Here is a 26,904-nt window from a genome sequence, read left to right as displayed (position 1 = left end):
GTATGCCCGCTACAGAACTAAGTAAGTGCACATCTTCTATTACTATTAACTGTAGCATTTAAAGAACGGCTGATCTTATTTTACAAATCACTGCCAAAAGATGGCTTCCCCTGCTGATTAGAAGACAAAAGGATTGATGCTGGCCTATTCGTTCCCACAATGCAACCCTGTATGGCGGCAGGCTAATGTTAGGGTACTGGCGGAACCACTATTGGAACAAAAAAAGTAATTTCTCACCTTCACGGAGTATGCCAGCGATATGGTCACGGCAAGGGGTAGTCCCTCAGGAACAGCCACTACAAGCACGGTGACACCGATGATAAAAAACTTAACAAAGTACTGAATGTAGATAGGGGTGCACTCTGTGAGCCATGGACGCCCCAATACACCAAAAGTGTAAATGACAAAGTACAGCACCAGAATGATCACAGTGATGGCAGACATGATAAGGCCTGTTAATGACAAGATAACATTTGTAATTGGAACATTTAAAAATATAACTTCTTAATATATCTTTTTTAACCCCTTAAAAGGGAATAAGTCAACAGGTTTTGGCTAGTTAATCTGAGAAGAGAATATTGTAGGGGCAGAGAACCTGATTACAAGGATGTGTCACTTGTTAATTAGCTTGCTGTAGTTTCAATACAGTGTTTTGTCATCAGGAGATTATCACTAGAGGACTACAACTCACATGGCAGGCAGTCCAGCTCATCTGTGTAACCCCGCCCCCACCAGATTGTCAGCTTGTTGACAATTCACAGTGTACACAAGAAGCTGTTAATCAGTGGTGCGGGCGGGGTTATGTAGAGCTCAGAATTCAGAGAACTGCTAGATCTACAGGGATTATAAGTGACACATCTATGGAATCAGGCTCTCTGCATCAGGCTGCTCCCAGATTCCATAGCAAGAATCTGATGAAAGATTCCCTTGAAGGGTGCTGACATTTTTTGTTTGTGTATTGTCATCTTTGCTTTCCTTCTTTCAAAAAGTCATATCTTTAATTTCCCATCAACATACACTTAGGTGGGTTTGTTTCTTTTCCCAGACAAGTTGTAGTTTTGAGTAGATAAATATTTTTGGGAAACAGAGCACACCACCAGACCATCGGCTTATGCCTTTATAGAGTAAATGGATCCATGTAATGTGTAGGCACAATGCCTGTGAAAGCTCAATAACGGCTGCTGCTGCCCCGTGGCCGGGTGGTTAACTGCACCAGGATGCTTGAAGGAAAAGACAATTCACCGTTTGGGCTGTGCTAACCAAAATGAAGATCCTTGGTTCAATAATATAAAGAAGTGGCCTATATTACACAATGCGTTTCCATGCCAGACAGGCGTAATTCTCAAGTGGAGAAATGGAGATGGTGGAAAAGCGTTGTCGAATAAAAAAAATGCTTCTTTTTATTATTGGATCAAGGATCCTCATTTCAGTTAGCGCGGCCCAAAACTTTGCATTGTAGTTTTGAATGACACAATTTATTTTATCATGGGAAATGGGAAAAAAATTTCTACATGGTTTTGGGGTTTTTATTTTTACATGTTATTTGTGCAGCAAAAAATCAACTCACTCATAACATTATTCTCCATGACAGTCCAATTATGGTGATATTAAACACGTATGCTTTTTTACTATCTTAGTGGCTTAAAAAAAATGGAACCATGTAAAAAAATAAAATAATCAAAAATCGTCTGTGTTAGCATTTTCTGAGAGCCATTTTTTTCTTCCAATATAGCTATATGAAGGCTTGTTTTCTGCATGGCAGGCCCCTTTTTTAGTGATATAATTTCGAGGTAAACAAGACATTTTGATGGCTTTTTCATTGCGTTATTTTTTCAATATTGGAGCAACTGAAAAAATGCATTTATGTTACGGTACTTATTTCCACAGTGGCACAAAAAATCGAGTGACTGCAAACAATAAGGGTATGTGCACACGTTCAGGTTCGCGTTTTTTCGTGATAAAACCGCATTAGAAACTGCAGACATATGCATCCTATCATTTAGAATGCATTCTGCAATTCTTGTGCACATGATGCATTTTTTCCGTGAAAAAAACGCATCACGGCAAAAAAAAAGCAGCATGTTCATTAATTTTGCGGCTTTTTTCTTGTTTTTCCCGCTATTCTATGCATTTGGAAAACACAAGAAAAAACGCATCAAAAATGCGCAAAAACGCATCAAAAACGCGAAAAAAAGCATCCGGATTTCTGGCAGAAATGTCAGGTTTTTTTCAGGAAAATTTCTGCCAGAAATCCTGACATCTGCACATAGCCTAAAGCAAAAACCCATTGCCATGCAGGCAGGGGATGTGGATTTCAAGTAGAAATCTGGCATATGTGAATATACCCCTGGTAATAAAATGGAGGATACATGTCTGGTCATTTTGCAGACTATACTTCAGTAAAACCTTAAAAACTTTTAAAATAGCTGGTCTACTTCAGGAGTGGTCTGCTCAAAAACATTTGTAGAGTTAACGCTGTTAGTTAAAAAAAAAAAAAAACAACCAAAAAAAAAAAACAACCAAACACCTGCTTTTCCAATCTGCACAGCTAGCCGGGTCAGTTTTCCTTGTAGGACAGACTTCTCCTTCTTTGGTACTTTGACCACTTTCTTTTCTTTTTCTTCACTTTCTACGCCTTCCTCACTCTTTAGAGGTTGTATTTCTAGGGCTACACCATCCTGTGCTTTTGCTGGAAATAAAAAAAAGAAGAGCAAAGCCATGACAAAATCAAATAAGAGGAAAATAGACACATCAGACACGACGTAGACAAAAAAAGCAACACCGGAACAGAATACCACTAGACAACAAAACACAACCAATGGAGAGGTCATTGCATTAATTGTAAAGTCAATCAGGGAACAGGAGAAATAAGTTACAAGAAAGGTAAATATGAGTTTATGTGAGAAAAGAGAAAGAAATGACTAAAGTTCAGCGTCTATAGCTGGACAGAGAAATTAAGAATGGATCATTTTCTTGTCCAGTTAAGTAAGATCCAAAGTCACAACGGATGCCGCTGAACACAAAATTTCCATATGAAACTGTTAGGATCAGTGCAGTCATTGGTTTTTGTAATAGCAAGGAGGCTTTAAAAAAAAAAAAGAAATAAAAAGGACAAGACCAGAAATATGTGAACAAACCCTAAGACGGAACGGAAGAAAGTAGTGGATATGTCCATTGTGTGATCATCTTCTATGTTCCTGCATATTAAAATGCCTCATTAAGAATTGTCAAAAGGCAGGGCCGTATTTGCCACTAGGCACTTGACGGCACGTGCCTAGGGCGGGGACAATGCTGGGGGCGGCACCTGAGCAAGTTTAAAAAAAAAATAAAAAATTAAAGTCCGGGGGTCATGGGCCCGGCTGCTGCGGGGGGAGGGGGCCTCAGGCGCAGGGCCGCCGTCAGGGCATTGCTGCCCTGACTACTGTATGGGGCAGAAATGGGTGCTGTACCTTTAAGCAGCAGCAGGCCCAAGTGCATCATGGTCCTGACGCCGGTCATTTGACACGCTGCGCGCTCTTCTTAATGTAGGAGCACTGGAGCAGACTGCAGAGAAGCAGGTAATGTTTGTGGGAGAAGTTACTGAAGTCGGCTGTGAGCAGGGAGAGGAGGAGGCGGGCAGTGTGTGAGGACTCAGAGGAAGCTGCAGAGAGGAGTGAGGTGAGAGAGGAGTCTGCTAATGTGAGTGAGTGAGGAGAGGGGAGGCTGCTAAGGGGAGGAGATGAGAGGCTGGTAAGGAGAGGAGATGAGAGGCTGGAAAGGAGATGAGAGGCTGGAAATGAGAGGAGATGAGAGGCTGGATAGGAGAGGAGAGGCTGGTAAGGAGAGGAGATGAGAGGCTGGAAAGGAGAGGAGATGAGAGGCTGGTAAGGAGAGGAGAGGCTGGTAAGGAGAGGAGAGGCTGGTAAGCAGAGATGAGAGGCTGGAGAGGAGATGAGAGGCCGGTAAGGAGAGGAGATGAGAGGCTGGTAAGGAGAGGAGATGAGAGGCTGGTAAGGAGAGGAGATGAGAGACTGGAAAGGAGAGGAGATGAGAGGCTGGAAAGGAGAGGAGATGAGAGGCTGGTAAGGAGATGAGAGGCTGGAAAGGAGATGAGAGGCTGGAGAGGAGATGAGAGGCTGGAGAGGAGATGAGAGGCTGGAGAGGAGATGAGAGGCTGGAGAGGAGATGAGAGGCTGGAGAGGAGATGAGAGGCTGGAGAGGAGATGAGAGGCTGGAGAGGAGATGAGAGGCTGGAAAGGAAATGAGAGGCTGGAAAGGAGATGAGAGGCTTGTAAGGAGAGGAGAGGCTGGTAAGGAGAGGAGATGAGAGGCTGGTGAGGGGAGGCTGCTGAGGAGAGGAGATGAGAGGCTGGTGAGGGGAGGCTGCTGAGGAGAGATGAGAGGCTGGTGAGGGGAGGCTGCTGAGGAGAGGAGATGAGAGGCTGGTGAGGAGATGAGAGGCTGCTGATGTGAGTGAGAGGGGAGGCTGCTAAGGGGAGGATGTGAGAGGCTGATGAGGAGAGGGGAGGCTGCTGAAGAGAGGAGATGAGAGGCTGGTCTCATGCTGTATATGGGGAGGCTGTGTGGGGCTCATGCAGTATATGGGGAGGCTGTGTGGGGCTCATGCTGTATATAAGGGGCTGTTGGGGGTTTAAAGATATATAGGGGGGTGTCAGAATACTTAATTCTGCTCAATATTAAGTGATACAATTAATATTAATTAATATTGAGTAGAATTATTTTCATGCTATTGGTTCGGCCTCCACAACAGTCATGGTCTTTCATCTGGGCCCTCGGGAAAATAAATTGCACACCCCTGATCTAGAGACATGGAGTGAGAAGCCCACAGACGATAGCAACAGATTAGTCCGTTCTCTCACTAGCTCTTCAAACTATTCTCTCTGAAACGTCCCAGCATTGAAGAGATAAACTTCCCTGTTTGCAGTCTCAGTGAGGCTGCCCGTGGTTTTGGTAGTATGAATCGACTGACAGGTTCCCCTTAAAAACCTGTCAGCCAAACCTTGCAACCGTGGCAGAATCAACTGACCATGTACTGTGTATGAGATCCACCAGATTCTCACACGACAACTAATGGAAAGGTTTGCTAAGGCTACTTTCACATCAGCGATTTTCTACATTCGCGGCAGATACTGCAGTTTTTCCGCATCTGTCGCGTAACATATCACTTACAGGCCGGCAACTCTGCATTCAGCCTCATTCATTCCCTATGGGACTTGCGGACATGTGCGGCACTTGAGGTGAGACAAAAAAAAACACTGCTAGCAGCATTTTTTTCCTGTTGCTGCAAGTACCGCATTTGCAGGATCGCAGCAAAACCGCAAGTGCCGCAAGTCCCATAGGGAATGAATGAGGCCGAACACAGTGTTGCCATAAGTGATCCGTTACGGATGCGGAAAAACTGACGGATCTGCCGCAAATGTCAAAAATCGCTGATGTGAAAGTAGCCTAAGTCACTGCCGATAGTGTCTGCATTAGTCATACTCACCAATGGGTGAGGCAGCACGAAAAGTGCCTAGGGCAGCAGAAACTCTAAATACGGCCCTGACAAAAAGCCATCTTTAATAAAAATAATCAATCGAGAAACAGTCAGTTTTTGTGCCTCTTGGACATATTAACACTTTGTATTTATATCCAGAAGAGAACGACCTTTGTGGACTACAAGTTGCCTTTCTGCTGAACATCAGCAAATGATGGCATAGTATACACAAAGGTACAGCTATAGATCTCCATCTACTGAAGGGGCATGTAATCTACAAAAAAAAATCTGTAACTCCAAGTTTATTCGGGCTGTGGAAGACAGTGTATAGCGGGCCCCTCTTTGCTTTCTAAAGATCTTACTTTGTTATTCTTCAGTCGTTGTATCATGGCTTGTTTTTGTGGTATGAGCTGTGGTTTGCGGTCCATACAACTTTATGCTTTTTTTATTAAAATTATCAGAAGTGACAAAGAAAACATATATATTTTGCCATTTTTTATTTCTCTTAGCGTTCCAAGTATGAATAAATATTATAATTTGATTAATTAGGTCAGTTAGAGATGCAGCAAAACAAAATATGTAAAATTAGTGCAGATTATTGTGTAATTAACTTATAGTCCCCTAGGAAGCCCAGCGCAGACTTGGCTTCACAAGTGTATAAGCACGGCATACATGGGGGTCTTCAGTATGTCCCCTGTGTGGGCCAATGGGGGTCAGAAGGAACAACTTCCCACTTCCGACCTTTTAAATGCCACAGCCATTTGACAGTTGCATCTAAGCTTGCTGCAATCAAAGCTAGCTCAAATGGTAGCAGTTTGATTTGATGACAGCTATATAACACAGCAAGCACCAGCACTGTATGCAGAAGGCTCAGTGCCTGAGCCTACTCCTTACAGTGCACATATCTGCTGTACATGAATGGTGCATGTCACAAATTGAAACCCAGGTGCTGAAAACATTGGTTAAGGTTTCAGTTCAGCAAAGTGGTAATGACTGAGACATGACAAACTGCAAAACAGATCTGTGCAATGTTACTGTAATAGTGATTAAGTAGATATATTAGTGTATACCCAACATGTATACCCATACACCAAAAGTTTAAGCAAAAGCTAGAGCAGTCAAAGTTTCTTTGTTGCATTTTTTTTCTAACTTACAGAGAAGTTGCCATATATACTCATGTATAAGTCGACCCGAGAAGCCGAGGCACCTAATTTTGCCTCAAAAAACTGGGAAAACTTATTGACTCGAGTATAAGCTAGGTATGCATTGTCCCCTCATCCCCATCCTTGTCTACATGGCTCCTTATTCCCATCCTTGTCTGTGTGGCTCCTTATTCCCATCCTTGCATGCGTCGTTCCTCATCCCCATCTTTGTCTGCATGTCTCCTTATTCCGATCCTTGTCTACATGGCTCCTTATTCCTACCCTTTTCTACATGGCTCCTTATCCCCATCCTTGTCTGCACGGCTCCTCATTCCCATCCTTGTCTGCATGGCTCCTTATCCCCATCCTTGTCTGCATGGCTCCTTATTCCCATCCCTGCATGCATGGCTCCTTTTTCCCATCCTTGTATGTATGGCCCCCATGGAAAAAGCATTAAAAAAACAAAACATCCTACTTACGTTCCAAGGGCCGTCGCAGCATCTTGGTCCGGAGCCAGCAGCTCCTGCGACCGGCGATCACGTGTCACCGCTCATTAAGATAATGAATATTCACCTCTCCACTTCCATAGGCGTGGAGTGGAATGAATATTCATTCCCGTAATGAGCAGGGACATGTGACTGCCCGGCCACTGGAGCTTCTAGAAGCCTTAACGAGATGCTGCGAAAGCGCACAGGGAAGGTAAGTAGGATTTTTTTTTTGTAATGCTAGAATATATACGGCTCCTCCTTCCCTGCCGTAAACTGGGACAATTACTCGTGTATCAGCTGAGGGGGGCATTTTCAGCACAAAAAAAGTGCTGAAAAACTCGGCTTATACACGAGTATATACAGTACGTTTTTTCTATTCAGTTGTGGTGGTATTTGTTGCTAAAGCGGCAATAGGAATTTTGGCTGTAATGGTCAACATTTTTTTTATTTTTAATAAGTTCTCAGTAACTATTTGTCCACTGACACTTTCTAAGTAATTGAAAAATACTGACAGATGGACAATTGTTTGCCAGTTTCAGCAAGTCAGCGTTTGCTCTAATTGGTGCAAAAACGGCTTCAACTGTTGTCGATAAATAAAATGTACCGTATATACTCGAGTATAGGCCGAGATTTTCAGCCCATTTTTTTGGGCTGAAAGTCCCCCTTTCGGCTTATACTCGAGTCATACCCTGGGGTCGGCAGGGGAGGGGAGCGGGGGCTGTCTAGTTATACTTACCTACTCCCGGAGCGGTCCCTGCAGTCCCTGCTTCTCCCGGCGCTGCAGCTTCTTCCTGTACTGAGTGATCACATGGTACCACTCATTACAGCAATGAATATGCGGCTCCACCTCCCATAGGGGTGGAGCCGCATATTCATTGCTATAAATGAGCGGTAACTGTGACCGCTCAATACAGGAAGAAGATGCAGTTCCGGGAGAAGCAGGGACCGCGCCGGGAGCAGGTAAGTATACGGGGAGGGGAGCGCTGCACGATATTTACCTGCTCCTCGCTCCGGTGTGGCTCCGTCTGCAGCGTCCTCTAGCAGTGACGCTCAGGTTAGAGGGCGCGGTGACGTAGTCAGTGCGCGCCCTCTGCTGAGTGTCAGTGCTGGAGACGGAGGCGCAGGTAAATATTGAAAGCGCCGGCGTTCTGAGCGAAGAGAGGTGAGTATGTGATTTTTTTTTTATTGCAGCAGCAGCAGCAGCATTATATATGGAGCATCTATGGGGCCATAATCAACGGTGCAGAGCAATATATATGGGGCACAGCTTTCTATGGAGCATCTATGGGGCAATAATAAACGGTGCAGAGCATTCTATAAGGCACAGATTTCTATGGAGCATCTATGGGGCCATAATGAACGGTGCAGGGCATTATATGTGGGGCACAGGTTTATGTGGAGCATCTATGGGGCCATAATGAACGGTGCAGAGCATTATATATGGCACAGCTTTCTATGGCGCATCTGTGGGGCCATAATGAACGGTGCAGAGCATTATATATGGCACAGCTTTATGTGGAGCATCTATGGGGCCATAATGAATGGTGCAGAGCATTATATATGGCACAGCTTTATGTGGAGCATCTATGGGGCCATAATGAACGGTGCAGAGCATTATATGTGGCACAGCTTTCTATGGAGCATCTATGGGGCCATAATGAACGGTGTAGAGCATTCTATATGGCACAGCTTTCTATGGAGCATCTATGGGGCCATAATGAATGGTGCAGAGCATTCTATATGGCACAGCTTTCTATGGAGCATCTATGGGGCCATAATGAATGGTGCAGAGCATTCTATATGGCACAGCTTTCTATGGAGTATCTATGGGGCCATAATGAACGGTGCAGAGCATTATATATGGCACAGCTTTCTATGGAGCAATAATGAACGGTATGGAGCATCTATTTTTATTTTTGAAATTCACCGGTAGCTGCTGCATTTCCCACCCTAGGCTTATACTCGAGTCAATAAGTTTTCCCAGTTTTTTGTGGCAAAATTAAGGGGGGTCCGCTTATACACGGGTTGGCTTATACTCGGGTCGGCTTATACTCGAGTATATACGGTAAGTGATTGTGCCATCAGGATCAACAATTTGGCTAGTTTTTAGTCTAAGTCTGGGGTAGCCAGAGGCACACTTGGTTGAAGCTGCCGCTTTATCTTTCCTCCCTGCACTTCTGCCTCCTTTGGCTGGCTGCTGGGTAGGACGCTGGGCTTAAAGAGACGCTCCAAGAAATTGGTGCAACTAGAGCTAATGTCCATTAGGCTGTGTGCACACGTTGCTGATGTTTCGTGTTTTTTTCACGATAAAAAGGCTATAAAACCGCCAAAAAACAGCATACAATATGCATCTCATCATTTAGAATGAATTCCGCATGTTTTGTGCACATGATGCGTTCTTTTCCACACAAAAACGTGTTGCGGTAAAAAACACAGCATGTTCATTAATTTTGCGGGTTTTTTTTGCGTATTTCCCACTAAAAAATGCATTGGGAAATGTCCGGAAAAAAATGCATCAAAAACGCACCAAAAACGCATGCAGATTTCTTGCAGAAAATTTCAGGTTTTTCTCAGGAATTTTCTGCAAGAAAATCCTGAACGTGTGCACATAGCCTTAACGTCAGGAAAGAAAGTGCTTGTTTGGTCTAGGAAGACAAGTTTGGAGCCATTCTACGTGACTGAAAACTGACAAATTGTGACAGTGTTTAATGCATACACTGCTGCTATTTCCCTGTATTGACCGCATTGGAAAACACTACTAACCTACAGATACTATTAAGTTGTACATTAACCAGTATTACAAAGCTGACCAGCTACCTTACTGGATACCAGGGAAAAACAACCTCTATTCCTCCCAGAAGCCTTCAGCTTTTAATTACAGATGTATGTTCCTAGCTTCTACATTCATTGCTCAGTACACAGTGAGCGGCGGCTATTTGCACGCACCAGCACTTTACCAGATCGTTCTCAGTACATCATGTGCACAATGAGCTGTCAAAGTGCCAGGTTGTGCTTACAGATGCAGCTCACTGATCATTGAGCAGTAGCCCCTCCAGGCATACCTCTATGACTAAGGAAACTTTCCCACATCCTGATATTTCCGGGTGCTGGAAAAACCAGCAACGGGACATCCGCGTCCCGCATCAGTGTGACATGTACCGGCGCCGAGGAAAAGTGGTTCAGTTCATGCAGTTCCAAGGCGCCAGGTGCTGAAGACAGCTCGGATCATTGTCGCCTGTTCTCCCTGAGATCAGCACAACCAGGCAACAATGATGTCAGTTGTATTCAACACCCACTGTGTACATTGTGTATAAAACAAATAATTCAAATTATAAAAATAAAATGGCCTGGGCTCCCGCATTATTTTCATAACTTGCAGAGGCAAAGCCCACAGCTGGGGGCTGATGTTAATAATCTGGGAAAGGGGACAATATCCCCAAAGGTTCCCAGGCTATTACTAATAGCTCACAGCTGTTTGTTTAGCCTTAACTGGTTAGTTTACTGGGGACAGCATAAAAAAAAGACATAGGGTCCCCCTATAAATTCTATCCAGCAAAGGCAGACAGACAGCTGTGGGCCAACATTAATGGCCTGAAATGGGGTCAGAAATATTGGCCCCCTCCCAAGCTAAGAACATCAGCCCTCAGCCAGACTAGTAATGGCAAATCCATAAGATGAGCCAAATCTGGCGCTTGGCCTCACTCTTACTACATGCCCTGGTGAGGTGGCAAATGGGGTACTAGGGTTTGGATTGATGTCAGCTTTGTATTGGCAGTGGGCATCAAGCCCAGGGGTTAGTAATGGAGAGGAGTCTATAAGACGCCATCATTGCTAACCCCATAGTCATATTGTAAAAAATACACAGCCAGAATAAAGTCATTTAACTGAAAGAAAGAAACTGACTCCTTTATTTGAAAAATATTTTCTCATGATGCTAGCGGTGATGTCATGAAGGTTCATCGGCCGGCTCACACTGAACTGAGCGTACGAAATCCTGGCAGTAACCAGCAGTAACCTATATGATGTTACCGCCTGTCAATTAAGCTGTGCCTCAAGCTCAACTGTGTGTGTCCTGGATTCATGGCCGAGTGGTCAAATCATGCCACTGCTCAGCCATGTAATATTTAATTTAACATATGTATATGGGACAAAGAGGGTGGGATGTCTTTACTTCAAATAAAGTAGTCAGTGTCTTTCTTTCAAATAAATGACTATTCTTCCTGTGTATTTTTCACAATATGACTATGGGGTTAGTAATGGGGGCATCTTATAGATGCCTCTCCATTACTAATCCCTGGGCTCGATGTCGGTGGCCATAAAACAGCTGACATCATAGTTACATAGTTATTAAGGTTGAAGGAAGACTATAAGTCCATCTAGTTCAACCCATAGCCTAAACTAACATGCCCTAACATGTGATCCAGAGGAAGGCAAAAAAAAACCATGTGGCAAAGAGTAAGCTCCACATTGGGGAAAAAAAATTCCTTCCTGACTCCGCAATCAGACTTATTCTCTGGATCAACGCCCTATCAAGGAATCTAGTGAATATATCCTGTAACATTATACTTTTCCAGAAAGGTATCCAGTCCCCTCTTAAATTTAAGTAACGAATCACTCATTACAACATCATACGGCAGACAGTTCCATAGTCTCACTGCTCTTACAGTAAAGAACCCGCGTCAGTTATGCTTAAACCTTCTTTCCTCAAGACGTAGAGGATGCCCCCTTGTCCCTGTCTCAGGTCTATGATTAAAAAGATCATCAGAAAGGTCTTTGTAATGTCCCCTCATATATTTATACATTAAAATGAGATCACCCCTTAGCCTTCGTTTTTCCAAACTAAATAGCCCCAAGTGCAATAACCTATCTTGGTATTGCAGACCCTCCAGTCCTCTAATAACCTTGGTTGCTCTTCTCTGCACCCGCTCCAGTTCAGCTATGTCTTTCTTATACACCGGAGACCAGAACTGTGCACAGTATTCTAAGTGTGGTCGAACTAGTGACTTGTATAGAGGTATAATTATGTTCTCCTCATGAGCATCTATGCCTCTTTTAATGCATCCCATTATTTTATTTGCCTTAAGCTGGAGTCACACATAACGATATCGTTAACGATATTGTTGCAACGTCACACTTTTGGTGATGTAGCAACGATCCCGCTAACTATCTCGTTATATGTGACAGCGACCAACGATCAGGCCCCTGCTGGGAGATCGTTGGTCGTTGGGGAGTGATCAGGACCATTTTTTGGTCGCTGATCACCCGCTGTCATCGCTGGATCGGCGTGTGTGACGCCGATCCAGCGATGTGTTCACCTGTAACCAGGGTAAATATTGGGTTACTAAGCGCAGGGCCGCGCTTAGTAACCCGATATTTACCCTGGTTACCATTGTAAAAGTAAAAAAAAAACAAAAAACAGTACATACATTCTGATGTCTGTCACGTCCCCCGTCGTCCACAGGGTTAAAACTGCTTTCGGCAGGAGCGCTGCCAGGGGTGGATTAAGGGTAGCTAGGGCCCCGGGCTGTTCTGACACTCTGGCCCCCCACCCCCGGTCATGTAACGGGGTCATGCAATGGGGTCATGATATACCTGAACCAGATTATTCCAGAAAAATAGTTGCTGTGTGAAACTATAACCTGTCAAACATCCATTGATCTAGTCAATTTACCCTTCAGTTAGAAAGGAAAAAAAAACACAATACTATCACCATAAGTGCCAGTATTCACAGGAGATCTGTACTTAGTATGCAGTGTCTGTGTAGAGGTAATACAGTGATCACCGGTGACATTATACACAGGACCTCTGTATATAGTATACAGTGTATAGTGTCAGTGTATAGGTAACACTGACTCAACAGTGACGTCTCTAGGTGAAGTCCTTCATCTTTCATCCAGCACAGACCTCCATCACTTCATCCAGCCAGGACTCGTCTCTGCAGGAAATAACACAGTTATCTCGAGCTCCGCTTGCAGAACATTACACCACAGGGAGAAAAAGAGGCGACATAGTGTCACTCTGCACAGTAACAGGACCGCCCCCCCATTTAAAAGTGTCCTCAAAAAATAAAATAAATACATCACTGCAGTAATAAAATCCCTTAATTAGCCCCTATGGTAATAATAATATCCCCCATCCTGCCCTCATGAGTATCCATTCTGCCCCATATGATCTCCCCATGCTGCCACATCAGTCTCCATCGTATCCATCCTGCCCCATGATCTTGTATGATCTGTCTCCAATCCTGCCCCCGGTGTCTCCAATCCTGCTTCATGTCTTTCATTCTGCCCATGTCTCCAATCCTGCCCCATATGTCTCCAGTCCTGCCCCCAGTATGTCCAGCATCTCTGCCCCCAGTGTCCAGCATCTCTGCCGCCAGTATCCAGCATCTCTGCCCCCAATGTGTCCAGCATCCTGCCCCCAGTGTGTCCAGCATCTCTGCCCCCAATGTGTCCAGCATCCTTCCCCCAGTGTGACCAGCATCCTTCACCCAGTGTGACCAGCATCCTGCCCCCAGTGTGTCCAGCATCCTTCCCCCAGTATGTCCAGCATTCAGCCCCCAGTGTGTCCAGCATATTTCCTAGTGTCTCCAGTATTCAGCCCCCATAACATCAGACGCCGGCGACGTGAGCGCTGCGCCTGACTTCAGCTACCAGCCTCCAATTGGCTGGCAACGCTGGTAGGGGCCCGGTGAGCAGATGAGATGGGGCCTGATGCGGGCCCCCTCTGCCCACGTGCCCCATACGTCAGTCAGGGCAGTAATGCCCTAATGGCGGCGGTCAATCTGAGCGTTTGCCCAGGGCCCCCCCACACCACTGGGCCCTGGGCTACCGCCCAGGTTGACCTCATTATAATCCGCCACTGAGCGCTGCTAATGCACGCGCTCCGGCCGAGAGCTTCCCTGCTTCCCTGCACTGACTGTGTCAGCGCCGGCCGTAAAGCAGAGCACACGCTGTTACTGCCGGCGCTGATACAGTCAGTGCAGGGAAGCTCTCGGCAGCAGCGCATGCATTAGTAGCGCTCTTGCCGAAAGCAGTTTTAACCCTGTGGACGCCGGCGGGGGACGTGACAGACATCAGAATGTGAGTATGTAGTGTTTTTTTTTTTTACTTTTACAAATGGTAACCAGGGTAAATATCGGGTTACTAAGCGCGGCCCAGCACTTTGTAACCCGATGTTTACCCTGGTTACCCGGGTGCTGCAGGGGGACTTCGGCATCGTTGAAGACAGTTTCAACGATGCCAAAGTCGTTCCCCTGATCGTTGGTCGCTGGAGAGAGCTATCTGTGTGACAGCTCCCCAGCGACCACACAACGACTTACCAACGATCACTGCCAGGTCGTATCGCTGGTCGTGATCGTTGGTAAGTCGTTTAGTGTGACTAAAGCTTTAGTAGCAGCTGCCTGACACTGGCCACTGAATATGAGTTTGTCATCCACCCATACACCCAGGTCTTTTTCATTGACGGTTTTGCCCAGAGTTTTAGAATTAAGCACATAGTTATACATATTATTACTTCTACCCAAGTGCATGACCTTACATTTATCCCCATTAAAGCTCATTTGCCATTTATCAGCCCAAGCTTCTAGTTTACATAAATCATCCTGAAATATAAAATTGTCCTCCACTGTATTGATTACCCTGCAGAGTTTAGTGTCATCTGCAAATATTGAAATTCTACTCTGAATGCCCCCTACAAGGTCATTAATAAATGTTAAAAATAAGAGGGCCTAATACTGACCCCTGTGGTACCCCACTGCTAACCGCGACTCAGTCCGAGTGTGTTCCATTAATAACCACCCTTTGTTTCCTATCCCTGAGCCAGCTCTCAACCCACTTGCACATATTTTCCCCTATCCCCATTATTCTCATTTTATGTATCAACCTTTTGTGTGGCACCGTATCAAAAGCTTTTGAAAAGTCCATACACACTACATCTACTGGGTTCCCTTGGTCCAGTCCGGAACTTACCTCTTCATAGAAGCTGATCAAATTAGTCTGTTATGAACGGTCCCTTGCTGATACTGGGTCATGAGGTTATTCCTCTTCAGATACTCCAGTATAGCATCCCCTAGAATGCCCTTCAGGATTTTACCCACAGTAGAGGTTAAGCTTTCTAGCCTATAATTACCGAGTTCAGTTTTTGTCCCCTTTTTGAATATTGGCACCACATTTGCTATACACCAGTCCTGTGGCACAGACCTTGTTATTATGGACTCTTTGAAGATTAAAAATAATGGTCTATCAATGACTGTATTTAATTCCTGCAGTACTCGGGGGTGTATCCCATCCGAGCCCAGAGAATTGTCAATTTTAATGATTTTTAGACGCCGTCATACTTCCTGCTGGGTTAAGCAGGTGACACTTAATGTGGAATTTTTGTTATCACTGATCATATTATCTGCCATGTGATTTTCTTTTGTAAATACTGATGAAAAAAGTCATTTAGCATATTGGCTTTTTCCTCATCCTCATCCACCATTTCACCCAGACTATTTTTAAGGGGGTCAACACTATCATTTTTTAGTTTCTTACTATTTACGTAGTTAAAGAATATTTTGGGATTTTTTCTACTCTCTCTGGCAATGAGTCTCTCTATCTCAATCTTTGCTGCCTTGATTTGCTTTTTATAGACTTTAATTTTCTGTATTTATTTAATGCCTCATCACTACCTACTTCCTGTAATTCTCTCAATGCTTTCTTTTTGTCACTTATTGCGCACTTTACAGCTTTATTTAGCCATATCGGTTTCCTCCTATTTCTGGTATGTTTATTCCCATACGGTATATACTGTGCACAGGTCCTATCCAGGATGCTAATGAACGTCTCCCATTTTCTTTGTGTATTTTTGTGTCTCAGGATATCATCCCAGTTAATTGCACCAAGATCCTCTCTCATTCGTTGGAAATTTGGCCTCCTGAAGTTTAGTGTCCTTGTAACCCCTCTACTACACATCTTATTAAAGGATACATGAAAACTTATTATTTTGTGATCACTATTCCCCAAGTGACCCCCAACTCTTATATTTGATATGCGGTCTGGCCTGTTGGTTAATATTAGGTCTAGCAGTGCCCCCCCCCCCCTTCTTGTTGGGTCCTGAACCAGTTGTAAAAGGTAATTGTCTCTCATAGTTGTCAAAAACCGATCACCTTTGCTGCAACTGCAGGTTTCTGTTCCCCAATCTATTTCAGGGTAGTTGAAGTCCCCCATAATAATGACTTCTCCTTGAGTCGCAGCTTCATCTATTTGCTTTACGAGGATATTCTCCATTGCTTCCATTATTTTTGGAGATTTATAACAAACCCCTATCAGTAATTTATTATTTTTCCCCCTCCCCTTATCTCCACCCACAGGGATTCTACATTTTCATTAAATTCACCTATATTATCTCTGTTAGGGCAGTGAGAATCTGGAATTGCTTGCCTGAGGAGGTGGTGATGGCGAACTCAGTCGAGGGGTTCAAGATAGGCCTGGATGTCTTCCTGGAGCAGAACAATATTGTATCATACAATTATTAGGTTCTGTAGAAGGACGTAGATCTGGGTATTTATTATGATGGAATATAGGCTGAACTGGATGGACAAATGTCTTTTTTCGGCCTTACTAACTATGTTACTATGTTACTATCACGCCGGATGGGTTTTAAGGACGATTTTACATACAGACACACCCCTCCCCCTCGCTTATCTGTAAAATCATTTCTGAAAAGGCTATAGCCCTGCAAGTTAACAGCCCAGTCATGGCTCTCATCCAGCCATGTTTCAGATATCCCTACCATGTCATAATTATGCTCCAACAACATTAATTCTAATTCGTCCATTTTGTTGGTGAGACTTCTAGCATTAGTATACATGCACTTGATGTTCCTCTCTGTACCTCTATTCTTTCTTAAATTATCAACTGTTCTGACCCCACCCCCCATGCCACCGCCACCCCCAACTTCCTTATTTGTGCCCAGGTTTCTATCTGCACTATCTTCCCCTCCTATAAATTGAATACCCTTCCCCCCAATCCCTAGTTTAAACACTCCTCCAACCTTCTAGCCGTTTTCTCCCCCAGCACAGCTGCACCTTCCCCATTGAGATTCAGCCCGTCCCTAGTGTAGAGCCTGTAGCCAACTGAGAAGTCGGCCCAGTTCTGCAGGAATCCAAACCCCTCCTTCCTACACCAATTCTTGAGCCACTCCCTAATCTCCCTAATCTCCCGTTGCCTCTCTGGCGTGGCACGTTGTATAGGCAGTATTTCGGAAAATACCACGTTGGAGGTCCTTGCTTTCAGCTTGCAGCCTAATTCCCTGAAATCATCCTTAAGGACTTTCCACCTACCTCTAACTTTGTCATTTGTGCCAATGTGCACCATGACCGCTGGGTCCTCACCAGCCCCTCTCAGTAATCTATCCACCCGATCAGCGATGTGTCGGACTCGAGCGCCAGGTAGGCAGCACACCGTTCGACGATCCCTGTCTTTGTGACAGATTGCCCTATCTGTTCCCCTAATAATTGAGTTGCCCACTACCAGCACCTGTCTGGCCTGCCCTGCTCTCCTATTTCCCTCCTTACTGGAGCAGTCACTCCTCCGGCTTTCAGAGGACATGCCTGGCTGCAGCAGTGCTACCCCTGTACTGGCACCCCCCTCATCTGCCAACTTAGCAAACTTATTGGGGTGTGCCAGATCAGGACTAGCCTCCCTGGCACTCTTCCCTCTACCCTGCTTCCTAACTGTCACCCAGCTTGCTACTTCACTGTCCTGTGGCTCCATCCTACCATCCCCCCCTCATCTATCCCATTGAGCGTCTGCTCAGTGAGCAGAAGACTCCTCTCCATATTGTCTATGGATCTTAGTGTTGCCAGCTGCACATTTAGATCCAGAATCTGGGCTTCCAAATGCTCAACATGCTCACATCTCGCACAGCAGTATGCACCCTCAATCGGTTGATCAAGGACTGCATACATGTGGCAAGATGTGCACTGGATTGCATTAACAATAGTGGAGCACATTTCCTAATGGGGATTGCACCAGACAAAAGCGTTAAATAAAAATAAATACAAAGTATTAATAAAATACAGACAGCAATTCCTCCCTTGGAAACTCCCTGACTCCAAAGTCACTGAATCACAAGTCACACTTACCGCCGTTCACACTTACGCTCAGGTCACACTCAGCTCGCTCACACTTGCTAAGCTGAAGATTTAAAGTTTTTTTTTTTTTCCCCTCTGCAGCAATCCGCCTTCAACCCCAATCCTATTACCCGACTGCCACAGGAAAAGTGGGAAAAGCGAGGCCAAGCACCCTAGGCTATTAATATCAGCCCACAGCTGTCTGTTTAACCTTTGCTGGTTAAAATTTATAGGGGTACCATTTTTTCATCGGGTCCCCTGTAACCTAACCAGTAAAGACAAAGCAAACAGCTGTGAGCTTTTATTAGTAGTCTGGGAACCTTTGGGGATATTGTCCCCTTTCGTCGATTATTAAGAACAGCCATGAGCTTTCCCACTACTTGTTATGAAAAATTTAGTGGGAGCCCATGCCATTTTCTTTTTAAAATTATTTATTTTACATACGATGTACACAGCGGGTGATGAATACATTTCCCATCATTGTCGCCTGGTCGTGCTGATCAAAGAGAGACCAGGTGACAAAGATCAGAGCTGGCTTCACCACCCGATGACTGGGAACAACGAGAACTGTACTGTTTTTTCCCAGGTTCCAGTACGTGTCGCACACATGACACGTGGATGTCTTCCATGTGCCATCAGTGTGCATGTGTGAGCGACGTTTTGCAGGGTCCCTAGAAACACACTGACATGTGCAAGTGTCCCCGGTACGTGTGAAAACTGTCACCAGACATACTGCGCACACTGAAGTGTGAAGGAGGCCTTCCAGGAGTAATAAAATTCATATTTTCCTGGTAGCCATGCTTTCAGTAAGGTAGCAGAACAGCTTTGTAACATTATTAACCCTCAAATTAACATGATTTGGGGACATGTATTTCTACAAGTATGCTATAGCAAATCAGACTTAAGGGTGGGCCTAGAGATTTCCTCTAACAAGCTATGATAATCATTCTAACTTCTGATTTACAAATATATGTACCCCTGTTTTCATTTTGCAGCGATGTTTGGTAGCTTATTATTAGTTTGCAGTGGTATAGTCCTTCACAATGCACAATGTTTAACTGTGAGGAAGATAATAGTTATGGACATTAGTTGTGGATATTAGTTGTGGATTTTTTTCCATAATTAGTAGTGTCCCTAACACTGCTGATACAGGCATTCACAACCACAGTATTGTGTTAAAATTAAACTGTGTGCTGTTTTTCATGCAGTTTGGAACACTGCCCTAGAGAACAGATGTCTCTGTGTCAGAGTAAACACGTGGGTGGTTATTTATTTTTTTTTATTACTTTTTTTAAGCAAGTCCCAATCAATAAATACTAAAAAAAAGATCTGGTCATTTATACATATTAAAAAAGTGGTGAAGTTACAAAGTCTGAGCATAGTCTAAATCACAACAACTGCTTTAGACGGCGAGGGGCACACTGCATCGGGAGGCAAAATATCTTAAAATTAAATAGTAAAAGAGAGCGAGAGATAAAGACAGTGTATATGTCCATTAGGTTAGGTTAAAAGGAGGCAAAGAACTTGAATGGGACAGCTCGGAAGGAATGAAACTGTGAAAAGGCAGACAGGACACGGGATGTGCATAAACACTAAGGGACAAGACAAACGTCTACTGGAAATTTTTAGTACAAATCACGTGCTACAAACAACAAAACAAGGAAGGTGCTGCTTGTCCAGCTCTGCAAATGTGAAGGGGAGTGCGGTGCAGAAGACATGAAGGCTTTGCCCCTGCAAGCAGCTAGCATCCGTCAAGATGGGGGTTAAAAATCCTACTCTATTATGACATTTCCATATCATCTCATTGTGCTAGCAGCAAACTCATTGCAACTACAGTTTCGCTTGCTGAAATATTTGCAGGACTTGTAAAGAAAAAGTAGCCATTGTTTAAAAAAAAAACTTTTAATGTAGTGAGTTTAAAAAATATATATCTATATACTAGAATGGCGCTCAGATCCCGGACGTTTGTTCGCTTCCGCTTTTACATTTGCAGATGCATCAAATACATTTTGCAGCTATGAAACGGGGGTGTTCTAATTCCCCTCTATTTTTCCATCTTTCACCAGCAAACAACAATAACAGTCTACGTGACAAACGCAAATTGCAATGTAAAGTATAATTAATGAATAATTTAGCTCAACTATTGTTAGTCTCGTTCAAAATAGTATCTGTGAGACCTCAATGAGCCCGTGTTTTGGTCTTGTTTCACATTAATAAATGGCCATTTATACAAAGCACTACTCGATGTCCATAAGGCCAGAGATGCATCATACATTAGAGGTGAATGTCCAGAAGGACAATGCAGAAAAGGAAGAGACGCTGAAAAATTCCGCAAAACGAAACTCGGCTGCAAGCTTAGCAGGTAAGTACAGGTGACGCTGCCCACACGAGGTGAACAGGAGTGAGAGATTGCGTGAACTGCCCCTGTGACAGGAAAGGAGGTTGTGAAGAGATGGATTGGTTACCTTTGTTGCGATTTTCTGGAGGTCCTTGTTTTTTACCTGTTTAGATATAAAAAATAAAAAAAGAAAAAAAAAGAAATAGAAAACAAAAAGGAGGAGGGATTCTGGTCACTTTGACTGTATGAAAGAGGAGGATCATACCCCCCACTGCGATGGAAGACATGGAATGACTAACCCACTCTTGGGAACTACGGTAAATGTGAGAGCAGCAGAAAGATGGTCAGACTCAGACTAAAGTGTAAAAAAAAAAGAAAGCTTAAGGATAGTGGTAAAAGAGTACAGAATTATTATTATTATTATTATTCATTTTTAATCAGTTGAAAAGCCTGCAGAAAAGTAGTACCTTTACAATATCTGATAGGAACAGGATGGAGACATGAAGATTACAACTAAGTTGGAGAGAGAAAGTGCTAGGACAATACATAACAGACAAGACTGAAGCAAGATTAATTGTTAGAGAAATAAAAGGGAGAGGATGGGACGAAAAGACGGGAACAAAAAGAGAAAAAGAGACGTCATTGTAGGGTCAAATGTTGGTAAGATGCTGGTGAAAGACATACAGCCATAAGTGCAAGATAACAAAGATGGGCTAGGAGGAAAAGAAACGTGAAGAAGAAAGAATGACACCCAAAGATAAAACAACTGAAGTTTTAAGATATGGCAAAGTTATATTCAAAAGCAGAAAGATATGTTCCAAAGTTGGACAAATGATCCAAAATCACAAGTTTTAAAGTCCCAAAAGATTGCAGTGAATTATACAGGCTCAAGAAAGAGTCGAGTATCGAAATCAGACATACAGATCTCATTATGGAAGAAGGGCCAACAAAAGCACACAACAATGCAAAAACCAACCAAATAAGAACGTGTCAGACTGTTCCAGAACAATAGAGGCAATAGTAAAGGAAAAAGAAGAACATTTTAGGAAAAAACAGGTAAGCGTCTGTGGACCAGCTTTTTACACGAGTCTGGCCTGAACAATATGAACAAACCGATGACTAGGGGAGCCAGGCTCTGGGCCTGGGATCTAAGACCCCTAAGTGACAAAGTGGCAAGTAGTGTCAAGCACCCCATGCACTACAGAAGACTATATTTAGGCCACGCTTACATCCATCACTACGGAATATTTCATAGCCTCACAATATGTATCCACCATCTTACCCAACTTCCTGGCAAATAATTACCTTTCTTTGACTTTTTCTCTTCCTCACCCCCTTCATTTGCTCCCAAAAGAGTAAAAATGATGCCTGTCTGAGAGTTGATGCCTACGGCTGTGACAACCATGCGTCCGGACCCTTCCATCACATGAGTGCCTATAGGGAGACAACCGCAGCATGAAGCCTGCTTACTGTGCGTGCGTCCAATACTCCTACTTGTGCTACTCCTTACCAGACAGCAGCATGGGATCCTTCTCAAGGGACTTTTTCACCTGATCACTTTCTCCGGTTAGCGAGCTTTCATCAATTTTCAGGTCATTGCCCTGGATCAAGATGCCATCTGCAGGTAGGAGATCCCCTGGGGGTATAAGTAACACCACACTGTTAACATGATACACTAAGAAAGATTGTTAAAAAAATAATAAAATATTCCTGAATCTCGGTAATTTGTTTTACCATATTTTATTTGTGCAATATCCCCGGCCACCAGTTCTGCCACAGGAATCTGGATGACTTGCCCTTTTCGGATAACAGTGAACTTTTGCTCCTGCTCGATTCGACTCTGAAGGCCACGGAACTGCTTCTCTTTGCTCCAATCATTGAATGCAGTTACCAACACTACAATTATAACTGAGAACAAGATGGCTGCTCCCTCAATCCAACCAGCTTGTGCTTCTCCTTCATCCTCCACTCCTCCAGCTGCTTCCGCACATGCTGGGAACAAAATAGCGGTGTTTTGTGAGACATTGATGAAGAAGACATATACCGGAAAATCTGAGTTTATACACTATTTCCTGCACAGTTGCTGAAGTAAGAACAGAACAGGATTTTGCAAGGCTAAAACATTTTTATAGTATAGAATTTTTTTACAACTTTCTCTTAAAAGGAGTATGTCAGAAGGTTTTTGATAGGCTTTGAAAGCAGCATGATGTTTACTGGTTTGTGATGTTGTTTCAATAAAATCAAGTATTTTACTTCAGCAGGAGTTTATGACTACAGGACTAGTTATCTTGTGCCATGTAATCCTCTGCTCTGTATAACCCCTCCCCCCACCACTGATTGGCAGCTTTCTGCCTATACACAGTGTACACAGAATGTCATCAATCAGTGGTGGAAAAGGGGTTATACAGAGCTCAGCATTCAGAGTTCTGATAGATCTAGAGCAGATAAAACAACGATAATATCAAAACTGCAGCAAGCAATATAGTAAAGGTCAACATCACTGTAATCAGGGTCTCTGTCCTTACATTAGGCTGTGCTCAGATAACACAGCGAAAACTCAGTGACAATCACTTTCATGATAAACAAATCTGGAATTGCATTTTCATTTTAACTGTCTGCCACTTAGAAAAGGAAGCCACTTGTTGTAACCCTCTCATATCACAATTTTTTTTAAATAAAACCTATAGCCAAAGTAGTACAACCTACTGCCTAACATTATGTATGACACAATGTCTCAAAAGCTCTGGCCTATTAAGGTGTGAACCTCCCCACACCTCAGAAGTTGTCCTGTGGTTTGCAGATATAGGAAGTCTACTGTCATGCACTGGAATTTATGACACCTTTGTTTTATAGCCAGCATTAACAATTTCAACAAGCCCCGTGGCCAATGTGAAAATTAAAAGATTTAACATTTTCAATACACTTTGTGATATACAGAAAAAAAATTGCAAAACATTTTAACATAAATACACATTTCTCATTAAAACCGGATTTAAACAATAGGTGATTTCTGATGACAATTTCCGTTGAACACGTGCGAGCCCTAGTTGGTTGGAAATCCATTGTCACATACTGAGTTTCCATCTTTTTGTTTGTCTTACATAGTTTCAGACTGTATCCCTTACAGATTAACAATCACAATAAAACATAACCAGATGTAATAATTATGGATTCCTAGCTATTAGTACAATTCTCGCTCTGGAGTTCTAAGACTACTATCCGATTGTAACTCTACAGTAAGATCCCCTCACTATTGTTCCAACAGGTCATTTTTATTTCTTAATTCTTTATTTTATTTACCAAGAAAACCAAAAATCCTTTGGCCGCGTCTCCCCATTTATCCATTACTCGATTTGAGAAACAATATAGAAAGACTCCTCCCTTGGCTGTTATATTCCAACTGATAAAGGCGACACCTCACTTACCCTACCCATTCTCTTCACCGTCTCATGAACAGTAGACAGAAATTTGGTACTCTAACTCTCAATATATTCTTAAAAGGGATGTGTCACCACATTTTACCCATGTAAACTATTAATATGAACATACAGGTTATAGACTGCTGATAAGACGGGTACCTGTGTGCCTTATGTCAGATGCCTTGTTGTGGAGAAATCCTCTTATCACTTAATATATACGACCTCTTCCAGGCTCCGGAGCGGATGGAGCTGCCTCCAGAGCTTGTTTTAAATAACAGGAGGAATTTTTATTTCATTTTCGGCAGTGTATAATCTGTATGCCCATATTAACAGTTTACATAGATGACATGTAGTAACAGATCCCCTTTAATTCTAGAATAGAAAACCAATTATAAGAGGCTTATGAACCCCTTAAAGACTAGGCAATATTTTGAGTGAAACGGTTTTTCTATCGTTAGATGGATTTTGGCAATAGAAAGGAATAATGATTCCCCAAGACAAGAAAATACTACCACAGCGTGGAACGACTGCTTTTCCAGCTGCAGAGCAGTCAATCCAAAAAAGTCCATCTTCTTTTATACCTGAGACATATGGAACTCTGAAGTCACTTTAGGTAGGAATAATGGGTCTAATCAGAAAATAATCCTGTCTTCCAGAATCTTTAGATTGAGAGGAACTCAAGCTCAACAATTCTCTTAGCCATTGCAATTGCTACCAAGAAAGATGCTTTCCAGGATAGTTTGTCCAAGTCCAGTGGGGCCATTGGTTGAAATGGGGGAAATGTTAGACCTTTGAGGACAATATTCAGATCACGGGCCGCGATTAAGCTGGGCACTCTCACATGTAAACAACAGGCTGCAATCATGAATCTCTTTATCTAATGATGATCTGCCAAGTTCTGATTGCAGAATGAACTAAGGGCTGAACCTTGAGAGTGCAAGATTTTAAACCCTTTTCTAGACCATTTTGTAAGAAATCTAGAGTTTGAAGCATATCCAGATCCAGGGGGTCTGGAGGGTCACAGCTATACCAGGATATGAAAATTTTTCATATCTTACCATTGATAACAAATGCTGTTTGCTACTTTTTTAATTAAACGTATGACTTTGTCAGAGGCTCCTAGATTTTAGGATTTTGGACTGAGAAGCCAAGAAGCCCTATCAAAGCTTTGGGGGTCCGGGTGGTAGATTAAACTCAAGCAAAAAAAAGCTTCTGATTAGTGGGAGATTTAGGGGACCTTCTAAAGAAAGACTGTTCAATGTCCCGAACCAACTCCTCCTTGGCCAGAGAGGTGTAATACAGTAGATACTGTATGTTGAAGGAATAAACCTTTACAGGAGTCCCCTGTACTAAGGTCACTTGTGGCTCTGATAAGGAGAAGTTTCGTACGTTCAAGGAGAATTGCAAGTTGTAGTATTCTCTTAGACACCGATCTTCTGGAGATGAGATTCAGCGAGTGGGGATAATTATTTCTTTACTTCGGGAGGGACATCTATCGTGGGCTTTCTCTTTACCTGCTACTGCCCCTGAACGTACTGTATGTTTGTTGATAATTTTTTTGAGGCCTAAAAACTTATTTTTGACTAGCCTGACCAGGTCAGAGTAGTAGAGGACACAATCATGAGTCTCTTTCAGGGTAAGCTATCGACTGAATGGTATAGCTCAGAGTTCCGTCGATTGTCCACTGAGGTGTCCTGGGATGACTCTGCGCTGAGATGTCAGTTCAGGATAGGACTGTCGAATCACCTGAAGGACGCTCTGGCTCTCCATCCATCACTCAGCTCATTGGAGGAGGCTATGACTCAGGCTATCCATAAGGATTGAGGATGCGGGAAAGAGGTGTTACACAGCGAGAGGTACCGTTGCTCCCTGCTATTCCTGTTGATTTGCCACCGTCTGAACCTATGGAGGTGGAGACCACCAACTCCAAGGAGAAGGAGAGGAAGCATGATGGGAAATTATGTTTTTATTGTGGAGATTCAGGATATTGGAAGAAGGACTGCCCCCTCTTGTCCATCGATTAACAAGCTTCCGAGTCTGGGTGATTGTCGAGGATGTCACCCAGACTCTCAGGTGCCATTTTCATCATTTCAAAAAGCTTTGTAAGATGTGGAACTGTGTAATGGAGGTGGCTACGTATCCACTTCAGCTTTTGTGGACTGTGGATCTTCCATGAACATCATTGACTCTAGTCTGGTGTCCAAGTTAAAATTAGGGACAGTTAGGCTAGAGGCTCCCATCCATATCATTGGCATTGATAAGACACCGTTGGCTCAAAATGTTATTAAGTTTGTCTCTGAGGAGTTCCTCCTCATGGTGGAACCAGGAACAAATTTCATGTAATGTTATGAATAATCTTCCTGCGGAACTGGTGTTGGGGTTCCCCTGGTTACAGAGGCATAATCCTGTTATAGACTGGGGATCTCGTGATATTGTTAAATGGGGTCCTAATTGTTCCAATGGTTGTCTTTCTGCTGTTTTTGTGTCTGCCATTAATCTGGAGGGTATTCCGGAGTTCCTGAAGGATTTTGGGGACGTGTTCTCTGAAAAAGAGGCCGAGGTCTTGCCACCACATCGTCCGTATGATTGTACAATTAATCTTATTCCGGGTTCTAAATTGCCCAAAGCCCTTTTGTACAATTTTTCTGGACCGGAACGTACCGCTATGAAAAACTATATCTCTGAAAGTCTACGCAAAGGTCACATCCGTCCTTCTGTTTCACCTGTGGCCGCTGGATTCTTTTTTGTTAAGAAAAAAAGGTGGTGGCTTATGCCCGAGCCTCGATTTCTGGGAACTAAATAAAATTACGGTGAGAAATACCTACTCTCTCCCACTCATTCCAGATCTTTATAACCAATTATCTGGGGCTAAGTGGTTTTCCAAACTCAATCACAGGGGAGCATATAACCTTATCTGCATTCGGG

General features: G+C 43.5%; 1 protein-coding gene across 8 annotated transcripts in view; it reads right to left on the bottom strand.

Moving 5' to 3' along the window:
- The window catches only part of LOC138669788 (plasma membrane calcium-transporting ATPase 4-like), a 486,684-nt gene that overhangs the window by 88,038 nt on the left and 371,742 nt on the right, over window positions 1–26,904 (bottom strand). For 4 of the 8 annotated variants that reach the window (XM_069756523.1, XM_069756527.1, XM_069756520.1 and 1 more), the window contains 6 exons: window positions 22,295–22,552; window positions 22,071–22,196; window positions 21,866–21,994; window positions 20,688–20,723; window positions 2,528–2,689; window positions 238–452 (listed from right to left, as the gene is read on the bottom strand). In XM_069756523.1, coding sequence (XP_069612624.1) covers window positions 238–452; window positions 2,528–2,689; window positions 20,688–20,723; window positions 21,866–21,994; window positions 22,071–22,196; window positions 22,295–22,552 — 926 coding nt within the window. The remainder of the gene's footprint in view (window positions 1–237; window positions 453–2,527; window positions 2,690–20,687; window positions 20,724–21,865; window positions 21,995–22,070; window positions 22,197–22,294; window positions 22,553–26,904) is intronic. The other 4 variants (XM_069756525.1, XM_069756524.1, XM_069756522.1 and 1 more) reach the window with 1 other exon arrangement.

This window comes from Ranitomeya imitator, chromosome 3 (assembly GCF_032444005.1).
Source record: "Ranitomeya imitator isolate aRanImi1 chromosome 3, aRanImi1.pri, whole genome shotgun sequence".
Classification (NCBI taxonomy): Eukaryota; Metazoa; Chordata; class Amphibia; order Anura; family Dendrobatidae; genus Ranitomeya; species Ranitomeya imitator.
Note: the sequence above shows the minus strand (reverse complement) of the source record. Positions and strands in the feature narration are given on the sequence as shown.